This window comes from Choloepus didactylus, chromosome 3, assembly GCF_015220235.1.
Source record: "Choloepus didactylus isolate mChoDid1 chromosome 3, mChoDid1.pri, whole genome shotgun sequence".
Classification (NCBI taxonomy): Eukaryota; Metazoa; Chordata; class Mammalia; order Pilosa; family Megalonychidae; genus Choloepus; species Choloepus didactylus.
Window position 1 is genome coordinate 2,171,248 of NC_051309.1, and position 19,468 is coordinate 2,190,715.

A 19,468-nucleotide genomic window follows, 5' to 3' on the forward strand; every position below is an offset into this window, starting at 1 on the left:
CAATATGTGGTACCCCACCATTTTCCATTACTAAACCTTTCCCATCTCCCCAAACAGAAACCCTACACCCATCACGCATTAACTCCCCATTCCCCAGCCCCTGGAAACTTGTAGTCTACTTTTCGTCTCTATGAATCCTTTGTATTCATCAAGGGACCTACATTTAACACCCTGATTTATAACAATCTTGTTTGCATTGATACTAACTTAACTTCCATAGTATACATACACTATGTTCCTATACCCCTCTGTCCTCCCACCTTTATATATAGTCTTTGTCACAAAGTACATATTTCCACATTGTGAGTCCAAAACCACTAATTTATCATTGCATTTTATGCATTTGCCTTTTAGGTCCTGTAGGAAGTAAAAAGTATTGGCATTTATATTTACCCATGTATTACCCTAACCAGAGATTGTTATTTCTTTATGTGGCTTCAATCTATTGTCTATTTCAACCTGCAGAACTCTCTTTAGAATCTCTTATGGGGCAGGACTTCTGGTGATGAACTCTTTCAAGCATTTGTTTATCTGGGAATGTCTTCATCTCTCCCTCATTTGGGAAAGACAGATTTGCTGGATATAGAACTCCTGGTTGGCAATTTTTTGCTTTCAGCACTTTAAATCTGTCATCCCATTGCCTTCATGCCTCCATGGTTTCCAACGAGTAATCTGCTCTTAATCTTATTGAGGCTCTCTTGTACATGATATCTTGATTCTTTTTAGTGACCTTTCTATCTTTGGTATTCAACAGCTTGATTATAATATGTTTCAATGTGGATCTATTTGGGCTTATTCTGTTTGGAGTTTTTTGAGTATCTTGGATGTCTATATTCATGTCTTTCATTAAAATTGTGCTTGGGATTGGTTCAGCCATGATTTCTTTGAATATTCTCTCTGCCCCTTTCTCTCTTTCTTCTCTTTCTGGGACTCCCACAATGTTTATACTGATATGCTTGATGGTGTCCCACAGGTTCCTCAGGATCTGTTTAATTTTTTTCATTCTTTCTTCTTTCTGCTCCTTAGACTGGATGATTTCAATTGTCCTATCTGAAGTTCACTAATTTTTCTTCTGCCATCTCCTATCTGAAGTTGAATCTCTCTAAGGAATTCTTAATTTCTGTTACTATTTGGCTCCTTATCATAATTTCCATCTCTCTGTGGATATTCTGTGTTCATCTATTGTATTCCTGGTTTCCTTTAGTTCTTTGTCCATATTTTCCTTTAGCACTTGGAGCATATTTAGGACCATTTTTAAAAAGTCTTTTTCTGGTATTTCTTAAGTCTGGTCCTCCTTATTGATGGTTTCTAATACTGTAATCTTCTCCTTTGCCTGGGCCATCACTTCCTGTTTCTTTGTATGCTTTGTAATCTTTGTTGAAACTTGGACATTTTGACATTTTAACATGAGGTGTCTATTCCTTAAGCTTGTATCCAGCCAGTATTATGGCAAAGCTTTCCCTGAATGAAACAAACAAAAAACCAGCTTTCCCAGCCTTTGCCAGTGGACATGTGTGAGTGCTCTCCTTCAGGGCTTATCCATATGAATTTAGAGAAAAGCTTGAAGCAAGGGTATAGGGGCCACCCTGATCCATTCTGCACAAACTTCTTGTCTCGGACATGCATGTGGGGACCTAGGAATCACTCCATTGACACAGATACCAACATCCCCCCTCCCCTAGGAAAGTTTTCTCATGGTCTTGGGCACTGCACTGTATGTTGTACAGCCAGCCATCCTTTGCCCCAAGCAGCCACTTGACTGCTCTCCCGTAGCGCTCTGTAGGAGAGCTTGGTGAGCTGCCTTCTCCATTCAGGGAAAGTTCTGGGATGGTGAGCCTGCAAGGCATGTCCTGGTTCAGTCCCTGAGGCCACCACCAGACAGACTGGGTCAGACATACATATTCCCAGCATGTGCACATAGGTTGTTCTGCTCCCTCCAGAACCAGGACCTGGGATCCACACTGGGAGTGCTGAGCTGGTGACGGATGTGGGAGGGACAATTCAGGTGGTCTTTTCCTTGATTTGGCGTTCGCCCTGTCACTGCAGTCCTTTACCTGTTTTCTGGAGCTGTGAGAAAGTTGTGTCTGCCAGTTCTTGCTGGATGTTCAAAGCTTCTGTGGGGGACAGAGCCATCTTGATCAGGGTGGGCTGGCTCTCTTTTTTCTGGGATTTCTCCCCTCACTTTCCAGCTGCCCTGATTGCCTTTTGATTCATCAAGCTAATAAGACTACAGATTTCTATCAGATTTTTGCTACCCATAACATTGACTGAAGCTTGCCTTCATGCTAAGGGCTGTTAAAATGGGAAGCCCGCTCTGTACTAGTCCTTTCTTCTAGTGTCAACTTCCTTCCAGTTTCTGTCTGCTTTTAATCACTTTCCAGAGCCCTCAGGTAGTTGCATTTTATATTTTCTCCATAGTTTATAGTTGATACCTAGGGGAGTGTTGGTTCATGGGCTCTACTTGGCCACTGCTAAATATTTATGGCTGAGAAAGAACTCCTTTCCTTTCTGCAAGAGAGCTGCTGCCATACCTGAAAGGTAGCAGGTAGCCAAGGTCCCGTACACAAAGAAGGCTGTCTCCAAGAGGAGGAAACACTGTTGGTAGCTCCAGAAGCAGAGATGAGACTGAGTTGGAGATAGAGGGTCTGGTCAGCTCTCCAGGCCCTGCGTTCCTGCTCCCCACTCCTTGGACACCCTTGCCAGTGGGACTGTCACACTTAAAGGCCGCTGTCTCCTCCCCAAGCAGGACAACCCTTGGCTCTGTTCGGTGCTCCATGTGGACTGCCCCTTCTCTTCACATCACTGTCCTCCACAAAGGGGACGGTCTTGTCCAGCTGGTCATGTTTCTGCTGCTGAAGTTCACGAGGCAGGTCCATTGTCCTGAGGGGGCCCCAGGTACCCTTGGTGGGAGCAGTAGGCCCTCCCCAGCCCTGAAGTCACATATGAACACACGGTTTGGTATTTCCCACATTTGGCTAATGATATCTTCCGTGTGTGTATATGTGTACATTACAATTTTAACTTTAGGAAGGCAATCTTAGCTCTCTTGTCTCCAAGTACTCTTGCCCACACATCCTGCCAATATTTTCTCACTCTTGTTTACATTTTAACAAGTGCCTGGCACAATAGTGGGCCTGCAGGAATGCTGGCTCCTCGGAACTGGAGTTGATCCTAGTCATGGGTCAGAATCTAGAGCAGGTGTGGGTGCCTCCGGGCAGTCCTCCCTGCTCCCCCGCTCTGTCCAAACTCCCTGGGCACCCAGAGCACATGCAGTGCCATAACCTCAGGCTTACTCATGGCTCTCTACTGACAGATGCAGGCTCCTTGGGAGCAGGAAATGGGCCTTCCTGGCACCCAACATGAAGCCTGGCATACAGCAAACCTCGATAAGTGCTTGTTGAGCAAATGATGATTGGATGTGGAAGCCAACTTAATAAGGTGCGATAATTAGAGAGGAATCAAGTGCTGAGTGGACTCTAGGAGAAAGACAGGGGAGTGAGGAGTTCCTTCCTGGAGGAGGCGGATTCCTGGGTTCCCGATGGGCTCTGCGGTGGCCATAAGCAGGGTCCGGGGGTGAGGTCAGAGCAGCGAGGTGGGGAGCTGGCCCGGCCTTCGTGTAACTGTGGCTTCACAGCTCAGCGTGCTCCCTCCTCCTCCTCCTGGAAGGGACAGGCCCAGCCCTGCAGAGGCTCTGAACTCGGGACGCGTGAGTCTGCGGGCGACGTGCGCCCTGGGCCTGCCGCAGTCGCAGGGGACCAACCACCAGACGCCGCAGCCCTCTGAGCACCTTTTCTCCTTGTTTCATAGGCTGCTCTTCCTCTACTGTCTTTCGTCACTGCTCTTGCAACATGACATCAACATGGTGCCTGAAAACCTCCCGGAAAGGTGGCTCCTGGCCGTACTTCTGCCATATGCCCCTAGCAGCTTCCAGACTCCTTGGTAGCATGTGGATATGAAAATGTAGCACCACAACCCATCGAACATCGGCTGGCTGACCCCTGCCCCCCACACCGTCTGTGGCATTTCCAGAGGGTCTCCGTGGCCTCCAGGAGACCTGCAAATCCGCGTGGGCCGTGCAGCCCCAGCTCATCTGGTTCTGACGAGCTCTGGGTGCAAACACAAGGAGAACAGAGCCCCGAGCCGGCGCCGGTAGATGCACCCTAATTCTGGCTGTCGAGCAGGGTGAGAACAATGGGAACCACAGAGCGAAGGCTTGGGGTGGGAGCCTCTGTGTCACCACCAGGGCTCAAAGCAACCAAATTACCCTCTTCACAAGCATCCCGGCAAGTGACTCACTGCTTATTTACAAAGTGTAGCTTTTTCCTCTCCCTCCCCAAATAAAGTAAAAACCGCAAGAAGGGGTATCGGTGGGGAGGGGGGAATATCCCACCATCCTTACCTAAAGGATTTGTTACACAGCAATGGATAACTAACACAGCAGTCGAGGAAGGCTGCGAATGGGACACATTAGCAAAGAGCTGAACGCAGTGAGGGGCGAGCCCTGTGGACCGTGGGGGCAGGTGGTCCAGAAGAAGGAGCAAGCGCAAGATTCCCCGGGGGAGGAGGCCCTGTGCTCAGCGAGCACGATGCCTTACAGTCGTGGGGGGGCTGCTTTGGAAGTGCAGCCAGCAGGACCGCGGCACCACGCAGTGGCAAGGTGGCTCTTGGGAGAATCTGCTGTTTGTCCAGTTCCTCTTGGACTGGAGGTTTGTTCATTTTGGTGCTTTTCCTTGAATGAAAAAGTATTTGCATGGCAGAGAGATGAAGTCTCTTCTCAGGGTCTTGGCCCAAGCTCTGCTGCTCAAAGCAGACCTGCTCAAAGGAAGGGGGTTTGCACAGGCCTAGCTGGAGAGACCCTTCCTTAAGGAGGGGCTGGCAGGCCAACAGACTTCCCCGACCCTCTCCCTTGCTCTCCCGAGAGAAAATCAGGCCACACTGATTCAGCATGACCTAGAGAGGGAAGGAATTGAAAAGCAAGGTAGCCATGTCAGAGAGCCTAAGGGAGAGGAGAAGGGAGGGCAGCAGGGAGCACAAGGAGTGCTGTGCCCTGGGTGCCCTGGGGCCTAGGGTTTAAGGACAAGGAGGGGGACGGGGGAGAGGAGGAGGAGGGGGAGGAGGGAGAGGAGACCGCCTGTGGCGGAGCCGGCAGCACTCACTGGTGCAGCCCCCTCTCTCCCGCCTGCCACAAGCAGCTGGGCCCCTGGCCTGGGGCTGGCTCTGCTCTTTGTGGGGGGCTCACCTTAGCTGTGTGGTCCAGAGAAATGGATATGTGCTGAGAAGTGGCAACAAGTCCAACTACGGGCATTCTCGAGGTGTAATTTCAAATTAAAAAGCTGTGCGTGAGGGTTCCGTGGAGGGTCTCAAAGCACAGAATGACTGCCCAGCACAGCGCTGTGATGTGGGGCCGGCTCCCCGGCTTCCCGTGCCGCCGGCCCACGGGGGAGGCCGGCCCAGGGTGGGCTGGGTAACGGTGTTCAAGTCCCAGCAGGGCCCCAAGCTCCAGCGTCACCGCAGTGCCCATAAACAACCGCAGAAGCCTTGTCAGGGGCGCCTTGGGCAGTACCAGGCCGCGTCGCTCCCTCCCGCCTCCCTGCGCGAGCCCCCGGGCCCGCGGCCTACCTGCCCCGTAGACCACCGCGTACACCACCTTCTTGGTCTGCTCCCTGGAGGCGTGCGTCACCTGGCCCGCGGGAACGTTCTTCCTGCGGGGACAGACGGCGCGTCAGGCAGCCGGGCCACAGGCGTGGCTTTCCTGGGGCTCCAGGCCCTCCGCGGTGTCTGCTCCCCAGACGGAGGGACCAGGGGCCCGGCCCTGACCTGCGACCACAGCCCTCGGCGAGACCTCTGCGGGGCTCCGGGGATCCTCGCGGGGGCACCCGGCTCCCGGCGGCCCTTGGTGCCTGCGGCCCTTCTTGATGCCAGGTCTCCCCGGGGCGCCCTGGTAGGGCCCAGCTCCCGAGGCCGCGCCTGGATCCTTCCTTGGGGGGCCGCCATCCCAGCCTGCCCTCCGCCCTCCCTCTCGCATCTACTGGGCCTCTGGGGGCCGCACCTTCTTCCCAGCGGCCAGGCCAGCGAGCACTAGCGCAGCCTGCGCCTGAGGGCAGCTGTCCCATGGGCCTGCGGGGACCCGGCCCTGGCCTCGGCAGCGCGCAGACCACATTCGTCCTGGCCAAGCTCTGGCTGGGTGGGGAGCTGCTGCGCGGAGCTGACAGGATTGTCCTGGAGGTCCCCAGGAAGGGGGGTTGGGGGCGATAGTTGGCGCAGCACGCAGCTTGGGGACTCCCACCCCCAGGGAAGATAAAGTCTCTCTCCCCAGCCCGGGCTCTGAGAGCTGGCAGGGCCCTGGGACGCAGCCAGTGTTTGCCCAGCGCACCATGCAAAGTCCCACGTGGGGCGTTGGCAGTGCAAGGCGAGACTGGTGTGGCTGCAGCAGCCCTCTCAGGGCTCTCCCAGGAAAGAGCTGCGAGGCCACTCCGTGGACAGCCTGTCCCCAGCAGCTGCCTCTCAGGGGGACCGCCCCCTCCCTGGGCCCCTTCCCTGGCAGGCCCAGGTCACAGCCACCGCCTCTCAAATCTAAACCGAGCAGCTCCCACTGTCCAGCCCTGGGGCTGGGGCTGTCAGGCTTCTTGCTCTCCATCTCTCACTAGAATTTCTTGGACCCAGAATTCATCACTTGCTCATAAGCCAATGATTACTGAACTGTGAAGGAACTTCAGGAAGATGGCAAACCCCTCTCAGTGGCATGTTCGGGAGGCTCACCACCTGCTGGGTGTGGTTCTCAGGGCTCTGCTGCCAGGTGCAAAAGCCCCAGGAGGGCCCAGTCCTGTGCCCATTTCACAGGAGAGGAAACAGATGTATAGGTAGGAGGGGGAGTGCCGGGACTTGAACCCGGGACCCCAGCTCCAGAGTCCACACTCCTGCTATGCTGCCAGGACCACGGCACAAGCTCACTTTGCCAAGAGCCTGCTGACGCTCAAGAAGCTGTCCAGAACCACCCTTCCACCAGGTGAGAGGAGGCTCTCTGAAGATGGGGAGCAGCCCCCCTTGTTTTTCAGGGGTCATCGGGCTATTATGCTGCATGACTCCAAAGGCACTTTTGGCAGACTGCATCCTATGCAGTGGCAGAACATCTGGTAAGATGGTGGGCACCTCCAGTAACCTGGAAGGAGGTGACACACCTGGAGGGCACTGAGCTTTAGGTGGAGGCTGGAAAACTGCATGACAGCAGCTTGTGCTGGCTACCACGGACGGCACTGACGGGGTGTAACAATAAACAATCAGGTCAGAAAATAACTGACTGCTGTGCAAGCAGAAATGAACAGTATAGACAGACAGACAGATCCAGGAATCTGGGGACTGGAAAGGGTTTTAAGAAACAGCTTCTTCTCAACCCCAAAGAGTAAAGGATGAAACTGAGAAATGCTTTGAGGAACAAAATCGGATTAAAACCCGGCCTTGGAACTTCCATATGAGACCAAGGGAAGAGATATCTATTTGGTACAGGATCTAAATTTTCTAAACGGTACAACTCCATAGTCAATTTGTTCAAACACCACAATTGCATGGAACTTTGAATAGGAAGTGAGATACGGTAGGTTAGTATAGGCTGGAGTGAAATAGTGACACATCCCAGAGTAATTGGGGCAGATAATAAAAAATATATTTACAGCCTCCCCCTCCCCAGCCCCGAGGATCTGGGGGAAGGTGCGGATGTGTTGGACATCCTCACCTGGATTGGTGTTGATGTTGTCACAAACATTGGGACTGGCGGTTTGATGTCCTGAGCCCTCGACCATGGAACTTGCCCTTATGAAGCTCGTTACTGCAAAGGAGAGGCTAAACTTGCATATAATTGTGCCTAAGAGTCTCCCCCCGAGTACCTCTTTATTGCTCAGATGTGGCCTCTCTCTCTCTAACTGAGCCATCTCGACAGGTGAACTCACTGCCCTCCCCTCTACGTGGGACCCGACTCCCAGGCGTGTAAATCTCCCTGGCAATGCAGAATATGACTCCTGGGGATGAATGTGGACCCGGCATCATGGGACTGAGAGTATCTTCTTGACCAAAAGGGGGATGCAAAATGAGACGAAATGGTTTCAGTGGCTGAGAGATTTCAAATGGAGTCGAGGTCACTCTGGTGGACATTCTTATGCACTATATAGATAACACCTCTTAGGCTTTAATGTATTGGAATAGCTAGAAGTAAATACCTGAAACTACCAAACTCCAACCCAGCAGTCTGGACTCCTGAAGACAATTATATAATAATGTAGATCACAAGGGGTGACAGTGTGATTGTGAAGACCTTGTGGATCACACCCTCTTTATCTAGTGTATGGATGAGAAGAAAAATGGGAATAAAAACTAAAGGACAAATGGGGTGGGATGGGGGATGATTTGGGTGTTCTTTTTTCACTTTTATTTTTTATTCTTGTTCTGGTTCTTTCTGATGTAAGGAAAATGTTCAGAGATTGTGGTGATGAACGCATAACTATGTTATCACACTGTGGACAGTGGATTGTATACCATGGATGATTGTATGGTGTGTGAATGTATTTCAATAAGACTGAATTTAATAATAATAAATAAAAAACAAAACAAAACAAAACAAAAACCCGGCCTTGGGGAAGAATCCGTTGAGGGTACTGAGGGCCACCCCACCCGCTTTAAGGTCTCTGAGAGGGCTGGAGGGTCCTCAGGGACCACGAGACAAGCGTGGCTCTCCAAGAGGCCACGAAGCTCATGGGGCTGACCCAAACCAAATAGAAAAAGGTCACCCGAGTCTCTGAGAGACTCGTACAGCCAAACAATGCCCAGCCCAGGCCAAGAGTGTTCAGACCTTAAGATGACCTTGGCCCCAACCTCCCACAGGCAAGCCCGCCCATGCCCTCCTCACCTCAGAGACAACCAGGGAGGATAAAGGACCACGAAGGACCTCTGGGGAGCGCCCAGGGCAAGGGCAGGGAAGCCTCTCCCAAGAGGACAGCCAGGGTCAGGTCACTCCCCGGGGAGACCGGACACCCTGGCAGCAGGTGCTCTGTGCTGCCTTGTGCCCCGTCCAGATGAGGCCGTGTCTGCAGCTTTCCCGTGCCCGCTCCACACTGCACATTGAGAAGGAGAGAGCTGACTGCCCCAGACCTTGGCTTCGGGAGAAGCTGCGTGCAGACCTGCTTTAGAGCCCGCCATAGACCACCCCGATGCAGAAACCAATGGCGCTTGGGAATATCGATGCACAAACTCTACTCAGAACCTTAGCCCACAGATGCCACGAAAGCCCAGGCCCAAGTGGGGTTTACACCAGGAAACAAGGTCAGTTCAGGGTTAGGACACACATTAATAGATCCAAGGAGAAAATTATATGATTATCTCCACAGATGTTGACAAAAACTTTTAAAGATTGAATACCTATTCCTAATAGAGACTCCTGAGGAAACAGGAATGGCTGGGTACTTTAAAATGACAAACTAACACACTTCAAGCCTAAAGTCAGCACCTTACTTAATGGGGAAACACCGGAGGCATCTCTCCTAGGGGCAGGAACAAGGCAACAATGCTCACCGCTGTTTAACACTGTTCTGGAAGTATTAGCCAACGCAATTAGATAAGAAAAAATAATTAGAGATATAAGACTTGGAAATGAAAAAAACTATCTCTAGTTATAGATGACATCATAACATGCCTGGAAACCCCTAGAGAAGCAATGATGAAAGAATTCAGCAAGGTAGCAAGAAATAAAATTAACAGCAAATCAGTAGCCCTTAGACACACAAATAATAATGGTTAAGATATAATGGAAGAGAAGATTGTATTTATAATACTTACAAAAAATATAAAATACTTAGGAATAAACTTGACAAGAAATGTGTAAAATCTGTATGACGTAAACTTTAAAAGACTCCTGATAAACTTACAACTTCTCTAATAAAAATTAAACAAACCCATAGAACTATATATAACACAAAGAGTGAACCCTAATGTAAACTATGGACTATAGTTATAATAATATAACTATAATAATATTGATTTATCAAGTATACCAAAGGTAACACACTAATGCAAAATGTTAATAATAGGGAAATGTGTGTGTGTGTGGGGGTAGGTATATGGGAACTCCGCTCTAATAAAAGTAATAAATTAAAAAACACTCCTGAAAGACACAAGATTTATTAGAGAAGCTGAAGATTTACAGAAAAATCATGCATAAAATAGAGACAAAAGTAGATTTGACCAAACAAAAAGGCATCCCTAGTTCTTGATTGAGATGTTTCAACATCAAGATGTTAGTTCTTCCTAAGTTGTGAATTTAATGTGATTTCGATAAAAATACTGACGAGTTTTTTTTTTTTTAATGGACCTACACAAAGTGATGCTAAAGTACACATAGAAAAATAAACATACAAGAATAGGCAGGAACGCTGAAACAGAAGAGCTATGAGCGGGGACAGGTCTACCCGGCATCTACCATGCTGCCCCACTCATCTACATACATTGTATATGTATATGTATATGTATGTATACGTGTGTGTGTGTGTGTGTGTGTATAAAATATGCAAAGATGACACAGCTGCAGTGAGCTCCCTGGAGAAATGGCTGATTCCAGAAGTAGGTCAGAGAAAATGTAAGATGAGCCTAAACATCCTGTTATGCCTATATGTAAGGAAGAGTCAATATTGTAAGGATGTTAGCTCTCTGTAAGTTTATTTCTACATGTAATACACTCATAATCAAAATCTCACCATCTCTTTTATGGGAAGTTTCATAAGATAATTCTAAAATTTATGTGAAAATTAAAAAAGCCAATAAGGAAAAGGTGAGTGGACTTGCTCTGTCAGATATCAAGTCTCATCATAAAGGCGTGGTAATTAAGTGTGTGGCTAGGTTATGGTGTCTAGGTTTTTGGTTAAACTCTGGCCTACTTGTTACTGTGAAGGTATTTCATAGATGTTATTTGCATCTACAATCACTTGATTGCATCTACATTAGTTGAGGCATTTACAATCAACAATGGAGAGTGCCCCCAGCAATTTGGGTAATTTCCTCATCCAATCAGTTGGAGTACCTAAAAGCCAGAACTGAGGATTTCAGAGGCCAGGAGAATTTGTCTGAACTGCAGCACTAGCTCTTGCCAGAATTTCTAGCCAGCCAGCTTTCCCTGAGGAATTTGGACTAAGGACTTCAACATCATCTTTATGGGAGTTTCCAGCTTGCAGCCTGCCCTTTGGAGTTTGGACTTACGAATCCATGGTCATGTGAGCCAGTTCTTTATAATAAATCTCTATCTACATGTGCACATATATATCCTATTGGTTCTGTTTACTGGAGAACACTGACTAATACATGGAGATACTGTGATCGTACAGTAATGAGTAGACTAGTGGAGCAGAACAGATGGCTTAGAAACAGATTCACACACGTACGGGCAATTGATAGAATGACAGAACAGGCACTGAAAAGCAGAGGGGAAATGAAGATTCATTCAATGAATGGTGTTGGGATGACTGGCTATCCATATAGAAAAAGTAAAATCACACCCCTAGTTCATACCATACAGAAAAGTTAATTCCAGGTGAATTAATAACCCTATATGTAGGGTAGGGGTGGGCAGTTGGAAGTTAAGTCTTAAAATGTACAGGGTTCCTATTTGGAATGATGGAAATGTTTTGGTAATGGATGGTGGTGATGGTAGCACAAGATTGTGAATGCAATTAATAGCACTGAAATATATATCTATTATAAAAAAAGGAAATGTTAGATTATATATATGGCAACAGAATAAAAATTTTCATAAATAAAAACACACAAACACACACAAAAACAAAACAAAACCCTATATGGTATTTAGAAGCTATATAGATTATTTCCACCAAAAACGTATAATCTAAATTTAATCATGAGAAATGATCAGGCAATCCCAGATTGAGGTGCATTCTAAAAAATAACTGGCCTGTAGGGGAAGGAAACAAACAGACAAAGGTACCCAGTGTTCTTTTTTACTTCAATTGCTCTTTTTCACTCTAATTATTATTCTTGTTATTTTTGTGTGTGTGCTAATGAAGGTGCCAGGGATTGATTTAGGTGATGAAATGTACAACTATGTAATGGTACTGTGAACAATCGAAAGTACGATTTGTTTTGTATGACTGCGTGGTATGTGAATATATCTCAATAAAATGAAGATAAAAAAAAATAACTGGTCTGTACTCTTCAAAATGTCAATGTTCTGAAATACAAAGAAAGGCTGAGGAGCTGTTTTAGATGAAAGGGAATGAAAAAAGACATGACAATGAAATGTAATGCATGATCCCAGATTGGAAAAGAAAAGTTTCTGAAGGATGTTATTGGGACAATTAGCACAGTTTTAATATGGCCTGCATATTAGATAATTGTATTGTACCAAATGTTCACTCTCCTGAATTGGACAATTGTACTGTGGTTATGGGAGCTGTATTAGTCAGGGTTCTCCAGGGAAACAGAACCAACAGAAGGTAGGTGTGTGTGTGTGTGTGTGTGTGTGTGTGTGTGTGTGTGTGTGTGTCTGTCTGTCTGTCTGTCTGTCTGTCTGTCTGTCTGTCTGTCTATAATGAAATTTATTAAAGGAATTGACTCGTGACCATGGGGACTGGCATGTCTGAATTCCATAGGGCAGGCAGGGTTCTCCAGGGAAACAGAACCAACAGAAGGTAGGTGTGTGTGTGTGTGTGTGTGTGTGTGTGTGTGTGTCTGTCTGTCTGTCTGTCTGTCTGTCTGTCTATAATGAAATTTATTAAAGGAATTGACTCGTGACCATGGGGACTGGCATGTCTGAATTCCATAGGGCAGGCTGCAAGTTGGGAACTCCAATGAAGGTTTTTGATGAATTCCCCAGAAGAACCTGGCTGGCTGAAGTAGAGATGGAAACTCTTTTTCTGACTGCTGAAATCATCAGTTCTCCCTTTGGGCCTTCAGCTGATTGGAGGAGATGTCTCTCATTGCTGAAGGCAATTGTCTTTGTTGATTGTAGATGCAATCAGCCATTGATGCGATCAACTGACTCATGATTTAAACCCATGAAATGTCCCCATAATGGAGGCTGGACACCTTAACCTAACCAAGCTGATACATGAACTTAGCAGGACATGGCATCAGTGTTCTTAGTAAATACCTACTGAAGTGAAGGGTCATGAGGTCTACAGCTTAACCACAAACAGCTCAGCAAACAATATTAACACCAATACTATTACTAGATAGATAAAGCAGAAGTGTCAAAATGTTAACATTCGGTAAATCTGTGTAAGAGATTACTGTGCTATACTTTTAACTTTTCCACAAATTTGACAATTTTTTTTCAAAAAGAAGCTGAAGCAAGGTTATAGGTGATTATCTTCACATCCTCAGGGAAGGGAAAGATTTATTAAGAAAAGCACACAAAGCACTCACAATAAGGATCAATAAATTCAACTGCATTAAAATTAAGATCTTAAATCCCTTAAAAACAGTAAGGAAAAAGACTCCCAGAGTGAGAGGAGTATCGGAGCACAGGAAGGAAGAGCTCTTACAAACCAGCCAGAGGGACAGGCCCACTAACAGAAGAATGGGCAAAATGGGAGATTACATTTTCACATATTTTTAAGAGAAAAAATACCATTACATGCCCACCAGACTGGAAAATATTTTTAAGTCTGAGAGGTTTGTGGAGAAATGGAAGTCACTTTGGCAAACAATTTCACAAAAACTTTTTTCTAACTTTGAAGAAATGCATCCCTTATGATCCAGCAATTACACTCCTTGTCAGACACTTGAGAGAAACTTGTGCGCATACGTATCAGGACAGAAAGCAAGAACGTTCCTAGCAGCATTTTTGTAATCTCTCCAAACTGGAAACAACCCAAATATCCATCAACAGTAGAATGGATTAAAAAAATAGTGGAATATTTTTCCAGTGGCATACCATCCACCAAAAACAAACAGATAATAGCAATATGCAACAATACAGAAAATCTTACAAACAAAACATTTACAAAAAGAAGCAAAAGACACACACGGGTATATTTAGTATAAGTAAATCTCATAGAATTAAAAAAAACAAGCAAAATCTGTATTGCTTAGGAATTCATTCTATACACAAGAGCAGGGATATTATTAATATAAATGTCAGCATTGCAGTCGGGTCCAGAGAGGAGGGAGAAGACAGAGACCAGCCATTTGAAGGACTGCTGAGGTGGATACCGCTAAGGCAGTTTCCTCAGGTGGCAGCAATGTTCTGTGTCTTCTCCTGAATGGTGTTTGCTTTATAATTATCCATTCAATTGGAAATTTATTTTATGTTCCATTATTCATATATTTCACCATAAAATGCTTTAAATGCCCTCTGTCACTAGCTCTTTATTTTTCTTTCAGCATTTGAAAGATGTCTGTCCAGTGTCTTCTGGCTTGCATAGTTTCTGAAGAGAAGTCTGCTGTCATACTTATCTTTGTTTCAGACTTAATGTGGTCATTTTCCCTCTAGAGGCTTACTTTAGCTTTTTCCTTTATCTGGTGTTGACTATGATGTGATGTGCCTTGGTGGTATTCTCTCTTTTCTTCTGGTTGGGGTTTGCTGAAGTCCTTGGATTAATGGGTTTATAATTTTCATAAAATTTGTGCTTTATTTCCCCATGATTTCTTCTAAATTTGTTTATCTCAACCCCTCCTTTCTATGACCCCAATTGTGATGGTTTGAACTATATGTACCCCAGAAAAGCATATTCTCAAAGTTAATCCATTCCTGTGGATGTGGACCCATTGTAAGTAGGATCTTTTGGTGAGCAGGATCTTAAGATGTGACCCACCTCATTCAGGGTGGGTCTTAACCCTCTTACTGGAGTCCTTTATAAGAGGATGAAATTCAGAAACACGGAGAGAGTAAGCCACGGAAGCTCATGGAGAAAGCCCTGGAAGCAAGACACTGAAAGCAATGAAACTGAAAAGAAAAGGGAGAGACCAGCAGATGCCACCATGTACCTTTCCATCTGAAAGAGGAGCCCAGGTACCATCTTGATGATGCTTTGATTTGGACATTTTCATGGCCTCAGAACTGTGAGTTTGTAAGCTAACAAATCCCCACTGTTAAAAGCCAGCCCATTTCTGGTATATTGCATTTCGAGAGCTATATAGCAAATAAAACAACAATTTACATATATTTTAGACCACTTGCTGTTTTCGCATACATCACTGCTGTTCTGTTCATTCCTTTCAGCTTTTTTTTCTCTTTGTGCTTAATTTTTGGCTGGTTTCTACTGTCATATATTCAAGTTCAATAATCTTTTCCTTTTCAGTGTTTTAATCTTTCCTTCTGCTATTAATCCCATTCAGTGCATATTTCATTTCAGATATTATATTAAGAAGTTCCACTTGGGTCTTTTTAATATCTTCCATTTTTCTCCTTATATTTTCTTTCTTTTCTTAAACACATAAAGAATATTTATAATAGCTATTTTAATGTCCTTATCTGCTAATTATGTCATCTCTTTCATTTCTGGGTCTTTTTTTTCTCCATGTCATGGGACATATTTTTCCTGATTATTTACATACATAACTGGTAATTTTTTATCATATGCCAGACATCATGACCTTTAAATTGTTGAGTGCTAGATTTTGTTGTATTCCTTTGAATAGTGTTGAACTTATGCAGTTAACTTACTTGCGATCACTTTGATTCTTTCAAGTCTTGTTTTTATACTTTGTTGGGTGGGTCCAGAGAAGACTTTAGTCTAGGGCTAATTTTGACCCATGACTATCGAAGATTCTCTCCAATATCTCACTGTTATGAGATCTTTCTACTCTGGTGGATGGGAAAGTTACTTATTCTCAGTACTATCTGATCATGGGGATTATTTGACTTACTACATCCTAATGTTTCTTTCCCTGGCCTAGGGTAGTTTCCTCTCGCATATCTGAAGATCATTATTCAGCTAAAGGCTGAGTGCTGCAGTTCCACAGGTATCTCTTTCTCTCCTCTGCACATTCCCCTGTTCTCTGGACTAAAGATTTTCCTGCAAATTCTAGGTGTCTAGGTCTCTGTGAACTTTGATCTCTGTCTCTTCGATTTAGAGAAATCAGTGGACTCTGGGTTTCCCCTCTGTGTGCTTCAGCCTAGAAACTTCTGAAAGGCAGAAAGTTGGGCAATTGTAAAGCTCACTTTGTTTTCCTTCTCTCTGCCTGTCGTCCAATATCTGAAAGCCATTGTTTCATGTATTTTCTGGCTGTTTGATGTGAAAAGGCAAGACCAATCCCTTTTAATCCATGATAGCCAAAGGCAGAAATCTCTTGCTCCCTCTCACTCAAAGGGAAGTGAGAAAATTCCTCACATAGAAGAGCAAGAAGACTCACTGTGGCACCTGAGGGTTCCCTCCTCATGATCACCTGCTGGATGGATGATTAGGACACCCTGACCCCAAAGTGGCTATTCTAAGACACCACAAGAGGAAGCAGTTGGCTTAGATGCCATAAAATTCTTCTTTATCCCTCTTCAGTGACCCACTGACTCAGGGATGGGTGCTGAAAAGTTCACTGCTATCCTGCTTCTAGACCTGGCAAGATAACAGAAGGCAAATGGCCCTGTGTAGAGGATGGAAATCTCCAAAGACCCAGGCTAACTTCAGGAGGAAAGGGGATGGCGTCTGCCCTAAGCCGAATGCCACCTAATCACTCCGTCCCAGACCCAGACCCAGACCTGCCAGCTGCTCCCTTTTGGGAATTGCTCTGAGGCAGCCACAGCTGGGCCTGCTGCCTCTCAGACCCTCAGGATGGCATACTGCCTTCTGGTCCAGCTGCTGATAACTTGAGAGTAAAAATAGCTGAAGAATGCCAGGAAATGGTGGAAAAGGGAATCTTTATACACACCCATGAGAGTGTGCCCTGCTCTAGCCATTCTGGAGAGGAGCTTGGCACTACTTGGTAAGTTTGAATAATATTCCATTGCATGGATAATACCACATTTTGTTTATCCATTTATCTATTGATGGACATTTGGGTTGTTTCCACTTTTTGGCTATTATGAATCATGCTGCTATTAACATTCATGTACAAGTTTTTGTGTAGACATATGTTTTCAGTTCTCTTGGGTAGATACCTGGAGGTAGAATTTCTGGGTCATCCGGTAACTCCCTGTTTAACTTCTGTGAGGACTGCTTTACACAGCAGCTGCACCATTTTACATTCCCACCAGCAATGTATGAGGGTTGCTTACTTTTATCTTGAAGGAAAGATCAGTCCTTGATCTCTTAATTCAAACATTCCCCAGAAAACATCACCCTGAAGCCCGTAATGAATAATCAAAACTCTTCAAAGGAAAATCTGATAGGATGGTTCACGATTCCTTTGAGCAGCCCAGCCCCATAGAGACCAGTGTTTCCACTCTGTGGGCAGTGCCTCCCCCTGGGCAGCCAAGAGCCTCATGGAGTTACTGCTGCCGATGGCCAGACCACATGACGGGTGACAGTTGGGGCTGTGGCTGCAGGAGGAAGAGGCCTTGATGCGCAGATTACAGGCTCAGGCACGGAGCAGGGCTGCCCATTCCTCTCAGCTTCTGAGTCCCAGCCAGGGCAAGACGGAACAAAGGTCACCGCTGTCAGTTGCCTGCTATCCCATCCGCCCACCTCATGGCATCCCTCCTGCACTCTGCCCGTCCATTCATGGGAAGTGTGTCTTCATGGGAAGTGTGTCATTCATGGGAAGTGTCGCTGGGGCTGCTGGGGAGTCAAGTGAACCAAACTGGTTCCCCTTCAGAAATGTGCAGAATCATGGTGTACACATGCACACAACTCAGTACAACACCAGGGCAATAACATAGCAGGTACCATTTACTGAGGGCTTACCAGGACCCCAAGACCTCCCCTCCGAGCTTCAGTCTTGTAAACTTAACTGTCTGGTGGACATGTCCACAGGGACACTGCAGAGACATCTCAAGTTCAGCATGTTCAAAACCTGCCTTCCACCTCCTCCTCACTTGTAGTCCATCAAGGCTGCTCGTCCTTGGTTCCCCTGCCCCCTCTCCAGTCCAGAGCATCGAGAGATCCTGCCAATTCCACTTGCTAACATATCAACTCTGGACCTCCTTCCCATGTCTCCTGACCTCTCCCTGACAACCACGGCCTTCCCTACCCCTCCAGCCCATTCTCTGCTCGGCAGCCAGAGTGCAATTTAAAAGCTTCCCTAAAGAAAATCATTCTATAAGCTTCTAATTAAAGACGGCAGGTTAAATATACATTTAGTTCTGCTCCCTCCAGAGGTTCCACTAAGATAATGCAAAGGTTCTAAAAGGTATAAATCTATATATAAAAACAAAAAGAACATGAGAGGGATTATCAGTAGGCAAGAAAGTTCCACCTATTTATGAAAGATGGGGAAAAGCTGAGTGTGCAGGCTCATAAAGCTGTGTCTGAGAACAGGTGTGAGAAGGTGACAGCTGAGAGGGGCCCACTGACCCAGGGATCAAAAAAGGCTTGGAAACTGGAAACACCAGGTACAGCTCTAGGCAGGAGAGAGAAGTTGCGGCTGAAAATGGGGATGGGAGTTAATTCAAAGTTTATATTCAGAATAGTCAAGCATCCTCTTTCTGACTCACCACCCATTGTTCCCCATATCCAAACACATTCAACATGAATCTAGCCACGCATCTATTATCACAGGCAAAAGATGATGATGAGGATAAAAACAAATCAGAGAATTCTCTCTAGAGAAACTGATGACCCTCAGAAAAGTGACCTCTATATCTAGGCACTTAGAGGATCCCAGTGCATTCTGCCCAGGAGCCTGATCACTCTAAAATGAGGACTACATGTCAACAATCTGTTTATGGGACAAAGAACTTTGACCAACTTTTTACTACCCAACTATTAACTATAAATGCATAGTGTTTGGGTTTGCTAAAGCTGACGGAAATGCAATATACCAAAAATAGACTGGCTTTTAACAATGGGGATTTATTAGCTTACATGTTGACAATTCTAAGGCTATAAAAAAATCCCAATTAAGGCATCAGTAGGATGATACTGTCTCTGAAGACAGGCTGCTGGCAATCTGAACTCCTCTGTCACATGTTGATGACTGCTGGTCCTTCTCTCCTGGGTTTCATTGCTTCCAGTTTCCAGTTCAGTGGCTTCCTGTCTGAGCTTTTCTAGGGCTTTTCTCTAAACTTTTCTTAGCTTCTGTATGTTTTTTTGTTTGCTTATAAAGGACTCCAGTGAGAGGATTAAGACTCAACTTGAATGAGGTGGGTCACATCTCAATTGAAACAAATGAATCAAAAGGTCCTGCCCGTAACAGCTTTGCACCCACAGATATGGATTAAAAGAACATGACCTTTTCTGGGGTACATAACAGCTTCAAACCAGCACAGACAGACAAGGACCACCAGACCTAGAGGCAGCCCACACGCTTCCCTCGCCACTCCTGAACCTGGCCTTGGCAATCTCTCCAGTGACCTCCAAGTTGCTGAACCCAGCGGTAA

The 19,468-nt window shown here is 46.0% G+C and overlaps 1 protein-coding gene across 5 annotated transcripts in view; it reads right to left on the reverse strand.

The window, feature by feature from the left end:
- POLN (DNA polymerase nu) overlaps positions 1-19,468 on the reverse strand; it is a 237,108-nt gene that overhangs the window by 36,230 nt on the left and 181,410 nt on the right. For all 5 annotated transcript variants that reach the window (XM_037829257.1, XM_037829260.1, XM_037829259.1 and 2 more), the window contains one exon: positions 5,620-5,702. In XM_037829257.1, coding sequence (XP_037685185.1) covers positions 5,620-5,702 — 83 coding nt within the window. The remainder of the gene's footprint in view (positions 1-5,619; positions 5,703-19,468) is intronic.